Source organism: Phyllostomus hastatus, unplaced genomic scaffold (genome assembly GCF_019186645.2).
Source record: "Phyllostomus hastatus isolate PE091 unplaced genomic scaffold, TTU_PhHast_1.1 phas_contig_254, whole genome shotgun sequence".
Taxonomy (NCBI): Eukaryota; Metazoa; Chordata; class Mammalia; order Chiroptera; family Phyllostomidae; genus Phyllostomus; species Phyllostomus hastatus.
In genome coordinates this window covers 9,765,140-9,779,667 of record NW_025333810.1, presented here as the reverse complement: position 1 = coordinate 9,779,667, position 14,528 = coordinate 9,765,140, and the positions used below count along the sequence as shown (strand labels likewise).

The window sequence follows — 14,528 nt, the reverse complement described above, 5'->3', positions numbered from 1 at the left end:
TTTGGGTTTTAATATTGCCTATCATTTTATATGTCTTTTGTAAAAAGCATATAGGTGCATGTTTTTAATTCAATCTTATATTTTCTATTCTTCAAGATTGTAAATTCAACCATTGTTACTTATGTTAAGCTGTTATGGTTCATCTTACTTTGGACACTTTGTTTTATTCTTTCTCACTTTTTATGCTTTCTTGCTTTTTGTTTCTTTTACCAAAATCATTTAAAATTTTCTAATTATCAAAGTCTAGAATGAAAACATCTTATTACCTTTATTCTCCATTTTTTTATAAACAAGTTTTCATTAAATACTTCTGCAAATATTTTTTTCTCTAAAAATTTATTCTTCTAATTTAAAAATGCTGCTTTTTAAAAAGTAGCATTTGGCATTTTAGTAATTTCTCAGGTCCTCTTTATTATTAATACAGGAAAAATGTCCTCTTAATGTGACTCTTCATAGAAGAAGGAGGAGACAGGATTCTCATAAAGATACGAAGAATTCCCCTCTGGAGCTGTTCACCCATCACTAGAAAATGTCTGTCCACCTTGTTTTCCCACAGGCTGCTTTAAGAGTAATGTCACCTTTGTCACCCATGGTCTCTGTAAAGTGACGTAAGTCTCAATGTTCATAAGCATGTTTTAGAACAAATATAAATGGTACAAAATTAAGTTTTTAAAGAAAGGAAGTGGAAAGTGCCCTAGCTGTCATATGTAAGAGATGGTACTATATCCTCATAATACACATTTTTCCCCTAACAAACTGAAAAATAAAAATACTGGCTCATTGAAAGCCTTTTATCCATTCACTGTTAGTTTCCACACTGAGACAATGATTTTATCCAACTGAAAGGTTAATTTTGGACTTATATTCCTAAAGCCCACAAAATTAGGAATGTTGGACATAGCAATCCCATTTTATAAGCCGTAAAACACATAAAAGTGGGAGTCAATGGGATAGAGGGAGAAGAGAATTAGAATTATGTATAATTGTATTGTACACATACAAATGGAAGAGACAGGCCTGCATGAGCCCCTGAAGGAGTGGTAGGTGGCACAGTGAAAATTCTGGTCTTTTAGACAGAATTGTGTAGATTTAGAATGTTATCACCAGAAGGCGTTAGATTTTGTTGTACATTATACCAAATGTCTTCTTACTAAAACAATTTTGATTCTCCCTTTACAGTAAAGATATAGTCTAGATATTTTTATTTGGTATGTCATACTATTCCTCATCCACCGTCAGAGGAAGACGGCCACGATCCCTTCAGCACGTGAGGTGGTGAGTGACTGAGTGTTGGTTGGGCCTGGCTTCAGCAAAGGTAATAGGCGGCATTGCCTCAGAATCTTGGTGGCAAAATTGCGTGACCTAATTCTGTTGTCGCTCATACCCCCCAAAATAGGCTCCAGGGCTTGTGCACATTTCCTTTTGAGTCAAACTAATTTTGAGTCCCCATATGTTTTCATTTAGCTGAGGATGCTAAGTTGTCACTGCTACCTTTGGTCCAACTCTTGGGTGACTGTACCAGCATATCCCCAACCGAGCACCCCAAGCCCTAGATATGGAGGACAAGAACCTCCACATTCTTGGATTTTATTCATGAACAGATTTTATGCAATGGCAAGAAGAGGAAAAAGTATGTCAGAATCACCAAGACAAAGCATACACACCTATTGATGTTCTAGTTCACATTAGACAGAAATCAGTGATAGGACCAGGAAGTAAATAAACTAACCCAGAATCTATCCCTTGATGTAAGAATTAGACAGATGTGAGGGAGACTTTATAACCTATACATACTGTTAGCTGTTAAAAGTTATAATAAAATAGACATGTAATGGGGTACTTAGTATTTGTTGTCTTATACTGGAAGTAGTAATAAAAAGTAATAAAAAGTATTTGGTAAAATGCCAGGTTTTGCAGAGTCTCACTGTTATCTATCTTTCAATACTCATTTTGCAGATAAGAAAAAGGGACAGAAGGATTAAGGCTATCCAGATATACAGAGCTAGCAAGATGCAGAACTAATTTCCAAACACAGGTATGACTTTTAATCTATTTTTTTCCTTACTGAGAACATGTTTTTATTCATCTTAGAGAAGGGGTAAGGGGGGGAGAGAGAGAGAGACAAGACAGACAGCGACATGAGAAACATTGATCAATTGCCTCCTGTAATGCCCCGATTGGAGGTCGAACCTGGAACCTAGGTTATGTGCCCTGATCAGGGACTGAGCCTACAACTCTGTGGTGTACAAGCCAATGCTCAAACCAATTGAGCCACCCAGCCAGGACTACCCTCATATTTTTCTACATCATTCTTAAGACTTGGCAAAGGTGTAAAATAGGAGATGCCTATAGTATTTTAAACTGGTAAGAACAGATACTACACTTGATCTTAGCCAAGAGGCCAAGAAGCGATGGGGCTATAGTTTTTAATCCATCCTTGGAGATTCATATTAACCCTAACCAATTGGTTTTTCTCACAGTTTCCATATTCTGTTTGGAACAAAATTATTTGATTATTCCAGATACTTTAATGGAGAGTATCTGGAAAATTTTTACCAACAGGGGAGAAATTGGGGAAAAAGCATATAAAATTTTATAGATGAGCCACCTGTTATAAATTTGGTTCATTCTTACTGGAATCCTCATTTTAGTGACTAACCTGTGACACTGTGTACAAGGAGGGGAAGTAAAGAAAATTATTAAGGAAGGTGGTCCCATTTGTAATTCAAACTGATTTGTGGTAGCCATATGCTCTTGTGTTGGCTGTGGAGAAATAGGGAGACCAGGGTGATAGGCTGAGTTGTAACTACAGACTCAGTCAGTATTAGAAATGCTGAAAAACAGAGTGCAAATTAGAACAAGACATCTATCACCACGAAAGAGCAGTCATCTAAGGAGCCCTCGGAGGATTCTGCATAATGTTCCTGGAGGAGTCTTGGTAGTCTTGGGTGAAGGAGGGTTCACTCAGCGTATCACCAGCTACAGTCTCTATGCAACAGATAGGTCCTCTCTTCCTCTTTTAAATTGTGGTTATTTGGAATTTTTTAAAAATTAGAGACAAAAGATCCCACACTTTTGTTGAATCATTACCAGTCTTCATGTACTTTGCATAGAGGAACAGGAAAAATAACATCCATTTAGAAGACAAAAGAATGACATCTCACACGAACTGCAGCTAATTTGGAAGAAGAATAAACCCAAGGTAATAAAATCTAAATTAAAACTCTTTCTCCTGTTTCCTTCAACAAAAGGAGCAATACATTATTCTTTCTCTAGTCTTCTAGTATTTTGGGATGGTAGTGCTCACTGATCAGTAAGATGATAATTAGTCTTAATTATCTGCTACTTTGCCTTTTAGTCACAATAGAGGTAGAATATCCAAGAATTAACTGCATTTCCCTGGTTGGTGTGGCTCAGTGGATTGACCTGCGAACCAAAAGGTTGCTGGTTTGATTCCCTGCCAGAGCATGTGCCTGGGCTGTGGGCCAGGTTCCCAGTTGGGGGTATGTGAGAGGCAATGAAAAGATGTTTCTTTCCCATCTTTTCTCCCTCCCTTACCCTCTCTGAAAATGAATTGAAATTTTTTTTAAAAGAATTAACTGCATCAATTGCAATAACAAATTAATCATCTTTTCTAATTTTTTCTTTTATACCCAGTGCTTACAGCAAATTCTTGATTCTGTTGTTAAATTGAGAAGTTTTTAAAACATAGTTTTTAAACTTATTGATTTTAGAGAGGGAGAGGGAAGAGGGAGAGAGAGAAAGAAGAGGGGAAAGGGAGAAACATCAACATTGATTTGTTGTTCTACTTATCTATGCATTCATTGGTTGTTTCTTGTGTGTGCCCTGACCATAGATCGAACCTGCAATCTTGGCGTATTGGGATGATGTTCTAACCAACTGAGCCACTTGGCCAGGGCCCAAATATTTGATATATTCTTGTATGCAACCCAGAGTACATAAATAAAATTTTGATTTCATCCATGAAGTAGAAACTCCTATAATGCAGGATTTTGAAATTCATTTAGCTCAGCAGTATGTTCCTATAAGCAGCGCTCTAATAGTTTTTCTTGCTCTTATTAAAGGATGCCCCAGGCCCTGTCCTTATCCTACACAGACAGATACAAGACGTGTAAGTGAGCTTTATATTTAGCCACTTTGGATAGGTAATAACATTGTTATTCTCAGGCAGTCTAAAGTAATCGGTTTTATGTCTTTGATCTTGAATGGAAATGTTCGATTTTGCATCAATTATGCAGACTAGCTATGAAAGTGATTTTATTCATTAAACTATGCAAGATGATGAAATATGCCACTTTAGTTTTGTGTTAAAAAGGAAAAATACTTGGTATGCTAGCAACGTGCTACGCTGTAAGGTAGACCGCAAAGGGTATGCTGCAAAGTAAAGGGAGGAGGGCAAAGCAGATTTCTTTGAAAACGAAGGGGTCATTTTTAGATTTAGGGCAACCCAAGAGTGTGGTTTAAAGCTGTCTAGGCAAAACCATGTGTTTACGATGTGTTGCCTCTTAGCTCATGTCAGTTCTTCCTGTGGACTCTGACACATGCACCATGTGAGGGAATTCCACATTGCTATCATTTCAAGGATGGTTCTCCAAAAACCAGTGGAAAGAGATGTGTCTCCATCAGTAACTACCGAGTTGCCTTTTACAGAAACTGACTCCAACCATCCATGAAATTAGTGTAATGAAATTTACAAAATTTACTAGATGCCATTTATTTCCTGGTACCAAGTGTGTAGGCACAGAACAAGAGGGGCCCATTTGTTACGTGACATGTGACATGTTAAGAGTTCCGCTCATCTATGTTCATTAAGTTGAAGGAACTATGCAAATGTGTATGTACAATCCCAACACTTAGAGTGCACCGTGGGCCCAGATTATAAGTGACTGTATGGACAGAGATGACATAAGTAGTTCCGACCTGAAATTCTGCAACATCAGTTCACTGCCAATGGTGGATCGTGATAATTTAAGTTCATTTTTTTGGTAAATTCATAATGAAATACTTATTGAAAGCATCTGTACCTCTTGTTCGCATATGCTTTGATAGAACCGCTTCACTTTCCGCATCACTTGGAAACAAACCACATTAGAAATGAGACACTATAAACTTGAACAGTAACGGGGCTGGGCGAAATGACTGTGACTACAATATTCCATGCTGAGGGAAAATCTTAAGTGAAGAGGGCATGAAATAACTGAAAGCCTTCTTCCAACCAGCTAAACTTTTGGAAGTGAAAAATTTCAACATGTATTAGGTGATAATCAGTCATTTTACCTTGAAACTAGGGAGAGAAGCGAATCTTTAGAAATGTTAAGTGACCAAACCAGTATGTGCAGAAATTAACTTTTTATTATATATCATATAATGTAGTAGTAAAGTTTGTTTGAAGTGCATGAATAAAAAGTTAGTGAAATTACAGGAGGAACAATCTATATAGCAATAATAGGTGCATTCCCTGTGCATCTGAAAGGAAAAAAAAAGAGTTTTCACTCATTTTGGCCTAAAACTTAGTGTTCAGGTTCCCAGGATTCTGACATCAGAACCCGGATAACACTGATTAGAACCATAGGGGCTTTACAATAAAAGCTAAAATATTGACCATATGATGGCAAAAAGTCTTATTTTGTGATTATCTGATTCTCTTCTAGCTACTCTCTGATGAAGTTGGTGGTGCTGTAGAGGAGGACCGCCGCCGCCTGGACGAGGACCGGGACCGCTCAGCGTTGTAGGTGGCCTGCTTGTCGTAGTTCTCCATCTGAGCCTCAATGAAATCTCGCTGCTGCTGCCTGAGAGTCTGGCTGATGAGCCCAGGGAGGGCGTGGATACTTCCGATTAAAGTCTCTAATTTCGTTTCTAGAGTAACAATCCTCTTCTCGAAATCTTCGCTCCGCTCATTTAAGTCAGAAATCATGTCATACATGATATTCTGGGTCTGGAAAACAGGGGTGAGAGGGACAGAGAAACAAAGAACTAAGGCTTAGTCACTCTGGCCCAGGAAGCAAACTGTCAGCTCTCAGTGCGTGAGGCTGATCTCCCTCAGGTGACATCCAGTGCAGGGCGTGGGGAGGGGAAACGCACATCTGCAAACTGAACATTGTATCTTGCAAGGAAAATTCAGTACGTCCATTCAGTACTAGGGTTTAGAACTGTACTATTCCAGGCATTAATTTCATCCAGTTGCAGGTACTGTAGGTGTTATTCCCAGTGATTTCTGTTTGTATACAGATAGATAAACATGTTTTGGTTTAATATTTATGTATATATTTTAATGGTTGTTACAAATGTTAGAACATTGAATTCATTTTGTAAGATGTAACACTAATTAAGGCAAGGCTAATTTTTAAAAACAAGATTTAAAGAAAAACAAATAATAGTCTGAATGGTATTGGGATATAGCAGAAATTCTGAGGAAGGAATATGAAGTTTAGAATAAACTGACTTGATTACATAATTTAGGAACTTAAAACTGTAAAAACTGATTCTCTTATGCTGTCCCATGTGTAAAATTAGGGTTCTCTGTGGGTCAGAGAGTATTTTTACAGATAATCATTGAGAGAATGAAAGTCGGAGACACCGAAGGTACAAGGCTACCTTGTCGGCAATGGTTTGATCAGATGCTAATTGGTTTCAAATAGATGTTTTTGGTGTCCTAGTGAATTCTGCAGCTGATTGTCTTCCCCAGAGAGTGTCGTGACTCTGACTCCTGCTTGTATTTCCAGGAGAATCCCAGGGACAAGAGGAGAGGACCTCTGGGATGAAGGGCATAGAAGCAGGAGTGTGGCAAAGAAGGGAAGAACGGGGATGGCAACCTTAGGTCTGTGCAGCCTTCCCCAAGTCTCAGCCCCCTGTGAATAAGCATTCCCCCTTTACCTCATTTCCCTCTGCAGTATGTGCTCTCATACTGTTCAACGGTCCTGTGTAACATCCTCTTAATGATGACAAATAAACTGATTACAGAAGGAGGTTACTATTCAGAACACAGGCAACTAGTTTGAGTTTGGCCATGGAGATAAAACATGTTAACTTTATTTTTACTATGTAGTCTTAGACTGTTGCAGCAATATCCATTCATTCAGAAAATACTGAGCTCTGTGGCAGGGGTAGTCCATGGTCACAATAAGCACTGAAGACTTAATTTGAAAGAAATAGTACCTTGCTTTATAGATATACTGTTGAAATATATAAAGAAAAACTTACATAGCTCTTATATATAATAAATATTTATATTATTCATTATACTATTATATATAGTAAAATGATGTATCACATGTATATTATTTCCAAGTGGTCTCTTTTATTATTGTCTAAAAACAACTAATTTCTTTTATCATTTGACATAGGAGTAATGAAAGAGCCCATGCTGTCTTTGTTCTTGACGTGTCTGAGCAAGAGTCGTATGTAAATACTGATACTAATCAAGGATGTCTTCGAGCTTCCTGTATGTGCGCGTCCCAGCTTAAATGCATGATATCATGTACTCTCCAAGAGGTAAGTCATTAAATACTTCCTATCATTTTCTATATACGATATCAAATATTTATCTTCAACATTCATATGGTATGTGCTATTGATATATATTAAAGTGAATATAATTTAGATATGTTATTTCATGAGTAGAAAAAGTATGTGTGGATTTCATATATCCTACTTGAGGCTTTACAAAGGACATAGCTGATTTATTAACTATGTTTAGAATGTACAGGTCCAGTTGAGAATTGCCTCTTTGGAAGCATTTGTGTTAAAAGGCTAAATACTTACATAAATGCTATTCTAATCTCAACTTTAGAATTTGTTCAAGAAAATGAAATGTTGTGATTATTGAGGAATACTCATATTTTGAAGGTAGAGTTTACTTGGAGAACAAACAAAAAATCAACCAGATACATCTTATAAATCTGACAGAAGAATTTGGGGACTATTAATATACTTTTAAAAAGAGGAACAATTTTCAAATTATGAAATGGAGAAAGAACCATAATTTACTTTAAAAAGATTACTTTTTTGAAAGATAACTTTTCATTTTAAGATATAATTTCTGGTATTTTTTAAATTCAATTTTACAGTCTTCTGAGTTTGCTTAAAATACACTGAAAAATTTTTATTGATGAGTCTTACTTAGCCTCATAGTCAAACCCAGGATGTGGTTCTGTTTTTATAGAGATGAGATTGAACTACAAATAAGAATCCCAAAAGTACTGTCTCATATTCCACCTACATTTCTTACTGTACATCCAAGTCACTGCAAGTAGAAGAGCTTTTAGAATGCAGTTGAATAATATATACAGGCAGAAAAGAAGACATTAAGTAAGAGTTTTAAAATATTCTTCTAAGTTGGTCCATCACTTTAGGGCAGTGGGTGGGCTGGGTTGTTAAATACATTGGGGGTAGCCCCCTCCTGAGGCTTTACTGGTTACTGTGCTGTGGTTAACTGGGACAGATGCATGCGTGAGGACTGAGACCCCAAACTTACCTTTGCCAGGTCCACCAAGGTATTTGCTTGGTCATTCAGTTTCCTCTGCTCCATTTTTACACTTCTTAATCTAAAAGACAGAGTCTGAAGTCAGAAAGGTTTCTTTCTTTCTACGACTATCATATGCCTTCCAAAGAGCATGCACAAAATCGACAAGAGCAATAACTGCATGGATAATGCCTTTGAGTACTTGGGGTAAAGTCCAAACTGGTTATGTATCTGGTACAATGAGAAGCATGCTTCCCCAACATCACAAAAAGGAAAGGAGAGAGAGAGAAAGAGGTGAGGTGTCCATAGGACAACTACTCACCAGGTAGTTAAAGTTGAATTAAGTAATAAAGGCTCATAAGGATTTAACCATATGAGAAAAGCCAAAACATTCCTTAAAGCCCCAGTATCGTGACAAATAGACATAGGAAGAAATATGCAAAGCAACGGGAATTGCATCAATGTTGGAGCAGTGAGCACCTTCCTATGCCTACGTGACTAGATACAGGTGTTAGCCCTGTTTAGTCTGAAATGGATTGGGTTAGGTATTTGCACCTGATGAAACACAGTGATAAGTGAGATTCTTATTAGCAAAAATAAAACTTTTATTCAACCAGCAGCAAGATAACTCAAAACACATAGTTCCCTTATTCTTCACTTGACTTTTAACTTAAACTGTCATGAATTTGAAGGGAAATCAGACCATTTCCTTGGGAGAATTTCTTTTAATTTTTATTGTACATAAAAGTCAGAGGACAATTAAAGTGTCTGACAGATGGAATCGTTACTTGTAAAGTTACTTTTAGATACTTTTAAATACCATTGCATGTAACATTGACAGTCCAAAAGCCACTGTTTAAACAAATCTTTCTGAATAAGAACTCTTAACTATTCCTTTATTTACTGTAATATTTTAACAAATACTTAATTCAGTGCTTGCTATGGTACCAAGAAATTAAGATCTTTCAACAACACAAAGTGTCTTATTGTTCTTTAAGTCAACAATTCAAAGCTTTGCTCTGAAAGAGAACCAGGTCTTTCTGAGGTACCTAGTAAAAAAAAATATATGTCTATGCTAACTTTAATACCTTGATGATTAATCATTTTACAAAGTACAGTGGTAACACTGGAGAGAGTACTTTTTATTATTTCCCAATTTAAATTAAAGGTAATTACATAGGAGGAAAAACATTTACAGGGCAAGATTTTACTGCCAGGGAGATTTTTGTAACAAATGTTCACAATGCTCTGTGATTTTGTTCTGAAACTGGGATATCCAATATGTCACCAAATCTGCTCCACAGTAAAGATACAGTTCCTTCTGCCAGTGAGTTTAACTGACATCTGCCTACATCATGCTCTTTAACGATCTAAAAAACAGTTTAAGGTTATAACTTGTCACTGAGACTGTGTGTTTATTAGAATAGAATGGCTCCTTTTCGTGCTATTATAGAGATGGAATATGTTCTAGTCTAAAGAAATTTGCAAACATAGATTTAAATCTAATATGTTGTTGAAAAATGTTTCCCTAAGCACTTACAAGGGTTACAAGTCTTGATGTATGCCTTTTAGAAACAGAGCCATAAATGAAATAAAATAAAATGAAGTGAAGTAAAAACAAGCCATAAATGAAACCCACCACCTCCCCACCCCCCAGAAAACCAAACTTTAAACGTGTGAGTCACGGCAGACGTGTATCGGAGAGGACGGCAGATGTGCAGTCCGCCCTCTCTCTGCAACTGGTTTGACCGTCAGGCTCTTCATGCACGAAACAAAGTGAGTCAGGTCAGTGTTTCTGAAGTGCTGGGTGTGTACCCAGAGATGTTCTAGATGACTGAGTGATACTCAAGCAAGACATCAAACAACACCAAAACAGGTGGAGTGAAAGCAATTCCTGTTAATTCTCCTCTAATTTTTGATTATTATAAGAAAAAGGTTGCAGGCTGGTCCTATACTGTTTTTATCTTCTAACACCTGCTAGCTTCTCCTTTTTTAAAAAGAGAGTGAGCAGACTCGCAGCTGAGAGCTTTCTACAGACAACAGCCTGTGGCCAGAATTCAATACCAGTGTTTCAATTGTCAATTGATATTACTTTTATCTCTCTTTGCTGGGAGTGCTATTTTTTAATCCATTTGTGATAGGGGTTTTTTATCAAGCTTTCTTTTCAAATTGAAGTAACAGTATAATTGGCACATGAATACCTGAAGTTTGGGATCACCAGACTGGAAGCCTCTTGCAACTTGTAAGTGCAGAGAAAGTCCTGAACTCAGCAAGTCTGGCGGCAGGGCCAGTGCTGGTCCCTTGGCTGAGGGGGGCACATCAGACCCCTATCAATGGAGCCTAACTGACTTCTCCTGGGTTACGATATTATGTTTCTGACAGTAGAATTTTGCCCATTTTATTTTCTACTAGTCTAGAAAGCTGACCTAGAGTAGCCCTGTTTGATTGGAATCCCTTTGGCTCTCTGCGCTTAAATCTTCTCGCCTCGCTGCTTCTTAGACTGCCTGTGATGTAGAGCTGGTAGAAAAAGCCTACTCAAGCTGCAGCTGCCAGAATAAAAGGTAACACGCAGATGTGTATTTTACTTTTTTCTCCCCCCAGAAGAATAAGAAACATATGTTGATTTCTTCCTTGTGAACTTCACTTATCACAGGAAAATATCATGATTTTGGATCACATTTCCATAGCAGCAATCAGACTACTAAAATTCACAAATAAAGGATCCGCTGGGTGCATGCAGCCAGGAGAAAACTCTGCAAATGTTGAAAGGAGCGGCTCACACGACTTACTTCCGAGCTCTATTTTCATTTTGTTGAAATAAAAAGACAAAACAAAAGAAAAGAAACTGTAAAATATTCTGGAACAAAATAACACAGTGTGGTGTTCAGTTGTGCACAGGGGGCTCGATTCATTGGCTGGAAGATCCTGTTAAGAGTCTGCAGGATTCAGGCGTTATCGACCAGCGAGAAACACTATGCAATATCGTCATGCCTCGTCCTTACTACTATTCTTCCCCCATCTGAAAGCCCAGGGTTTCCTCCAGAGACAGAGTTCGGAAGGAAGAACTTGTATCACGTCATTTTGGCCTCTTCAATACACGATGTATAAGTAAACAATAGAAAACATTTTTGCCTAATATGAATGTGATGAACCTAAAAGGACAACATTCTAAACAATGGGATTATGTTTTTTTTTTTTTTTTGAAGTGGTGCATCTTTTCCGAGTTGGGGCTGTTTAGAAGCCCAGCTTTCTGAAAGGGAGGTAATGTAACACTTTATGGTATGGAAATTATGTTTATTGAATTTCTTGGCTCTGAGACAAGCTATGTTGGCTGATGGGTATATAGTTGAAATGGAAGAATGATAAACTTTCAAGTTAAAGCTGCTACCAGAAAAAGGGTGAAAAACTATAGAAACAGATTGCTTGGAGGCACTAAGTGATCACCCAAAAAGACAGATACATTACTGAGAAGAGGACACAGCCTGCAGAGTTCACAACCACTGGAGACTAGAGAGGTCACATATTGAGGAGAAAGGCCATGAAGCTTGGAAAAGAGCAAGACTTGGAACAGAGCAGGCCTGACAGACAGGGAGAGAGAGCTATTGAAATTGCTCTCAGGACAAATCAGAGAAGAGGCCAGGAGAGCTCTAGCTAACGAATTTGTAAATTTTTCCTCAACCGGCAAAGTCTCACTTTACCCAATGCTGACAGACAAGGCTGACAGTCTCACTGGGTGTGAACAGTGGGCAATAAAGGCCTTGCCCTTAGGAATCGAGCCCTATGTGCTTGTCCTCATGACTTCACTAACGTAAAATGAAAGGTGATTATGTGTGATTAGAATAAACTAGCCAAACCCAGCCCATATAAACTCTCAGTTGTATTATTTTACAAAGTATAAGGCCCCTCCCACCTCAAAAGAAATCCATTAACCCAAGACTAATTCATAAAACAATTCAGCACATTTCTGAGTTGCTTGAAGCTCGTCTGCTGTAGGAGTACACATTGCTACAGAAGAGACAGAATGAGAAATGTCTGAACGAGGCAGAGGACTCCCATGCGGTTCCCTCTGTTAGTCTATCCCCGAGAAGCGCACTGAAGGGGCTACGAAACCCTTACGGTCAGGTCAGTATGCCGGGAGCAATACACCAATAGCTTATGGACAGTTTTTAAAACTAGTTCACTTAAAGATTTTTTTTCTAACGTTTATTATGAAAAATTGAAAAACCTATAGCAAAGTTGTTAAGATTGTATGGTGAACACCCCTAAAATTCCCCTAAGTTCCTGAGTGTCAGTGCATTCAGAGCTTAACAGCTCTATGACCATATATAAATATAAACATAAATATATAAATACCCACTACTTACAAATGGCTACAGAATTATACTACAAAAAAACTGTCAAACCGTTTTTTCATTTTCTGTGATATGAAAATTTACCCAAGGCATCAAAGGCAAATCATATTTAATTATACAGTTAATAGGTTACAGTGGCTGGAAGGGACACAGACCCCACCTGGAGGCCATGGGACATGCGGCTGCTGGACGCGGGGACGGACTGAGCTCGCCCACTTCCGGGTCATCTCACAACCGCAAGGTAAGCTTTCCTTCTAACGCATTTACTATATTTCCCTATAGGTTAGTCTGGGGACATTAAAAGTGCGAAGAGTGATTTCTGCACAGCACACCATGAGCATCTCTTGCGTGAGTGTTAGGGTCACCGTGTCACATGGTTCGGGGGGTGGGGGAGAGTCATGCCGGGTGACCCTCGGGGAAGAAACTTGTCCTTGGACAGGATAAAAGGCCGAGGAGAGCAGAGGTGAAGGCTCAGCATCACTCGGGGGCTGGCTCTAGAGATCCAAGCGTCGGGAGTCAAGGTGGCCAGGTGAGGGCTCTAGGCGGTGGTGCACAGTGACAGAGGCCCCTGTCAGCTCCTGGGAGCAGCTCCTTTTTGTGAGCCAGACTGAATGCAAAGTTCCTCTCTGTGCTTTTCCCTCCTATTCTTTCCCAGACTTTAAAGTAGTATTATCTTAAAATTCTAGCTTTATGGGCTTTTAAAAGGCATATTTGTGTGTCTCGTGAGTCACAGAGCTGAAGGAGAAATGTCACTCTGGTGTTGGTGGCACCATGGGAAAGCGCACGAGTGACTAGCAGCGGGTCAGCTACTCCACCACCTGTGCAGGCTCCCTCTGCTTTAGACAGCGAGTCCTTGAAGTTTCTTTTCATCTAAAAAAGCTGCAATTTCTGTAGAGTGCATAGATGGCCATAATTACAGACATATTCTACATTTTCAGTGGTACTTAGTTAAAAGGGGAAGTTGGTTGGACAGGTAAAAAGGCAATATGAGTGCTTAATGATTTCCCATAAAATGTTAGTGTAATAACATATTACATACAAGTTACCTAAATATATAAAATAAAAACTCCAGCCTCAGAGATTTCTCATCTGTACTACTAGCCAGCTCTGCGAAGACACATTTCACTGCGCAGGGACCTGGTGCTTACCCGCCTTTCCACGAGTGCCCGGTAGGCTGCGTGAGGAAAGCCCACCAGTGTGACCATGTCTGCTCTTCCCCACTTGGAAATGGCATTGAGCAAGTCCGCGTGGCATCATAACTGACACCCACACATGAATGTACTTACGGTAAGGGCGCTGCCAGCCTGGGGGAGAAAGACCTGGTGCTTTCAGGTTATCATTGAAACTTACTAGATACAAATTTGTACTTTAAAGGTCTGTGATAGTGACATGGTATAACAATGACAGGGCATGAAAGACGTCAACTCTGGTGGTCTGGATAAAGTCAGAATAATGATAAAAGAGTCAGGGTCTATAGGAACTATAAAATCTATAATGAACATGTAGCATATAGAAAATCCCCAAAGTCCTGATTAAAAACTCACTTAAAAATTCAAGTATTAAGTCAATTGTAGTACTACCTTCATGTAAAGATGCTAGGTAGTATGTTTAAAAAATCCAGAGAGATCATAAAATGTTAAAATTTTTTCTAGATTTTGCAGTAGATTCAAACTAAATATCTTAGAGCAAGCTAC

At 38.5% G+C, this 14,528-nt stretch overlaps 1 protein-coding gene and 1 non-coding gene across 4 annotated transcripts in view; both read right to left on the bottom strand.

Moving 5' to 3' along the window:
• Positions 1-2,215: 2,215 nt before the first annotated feature.
• Positions 2,216-2,413, bottom strand: LOC123818184. The gene has a single exon (XR_006785582.1). It is a non-coding gene; the product is annotated as a U2 spliceosomal RNA (small nuclear RNA).
• Positions 2,414-5,357: 2,944 nt separating this feature from the next.
• The window catches only part of KCNN2 (potassium calcium-activated channel subfamily N member 2), a 393,097-nt gene continuing 383,926 nt past the window's right edge, over positions 5,358-14,528 (bottom strand). For all 3 annotated transcript variants that reach the window (XM_045838087.1, XM_045838088.1, XM_045838089.1), the window contains 2 exons: positions 8,495-8,564; positions 5,358-5,956 (listed from right to left, as the gene is read on the bottom strand). In XM_045838087.1, the coding sequence (XP_045694043.1) occupies positions 5,669-5,956; positions 8,495-8,564 (358 nt within the window). In that variant the 3' untranslated portion in view covers positions 5,358-5,668. The remainder of the gene's footprint in view (positions 5,957-8,494; positions 8,565-14,528) is intronic.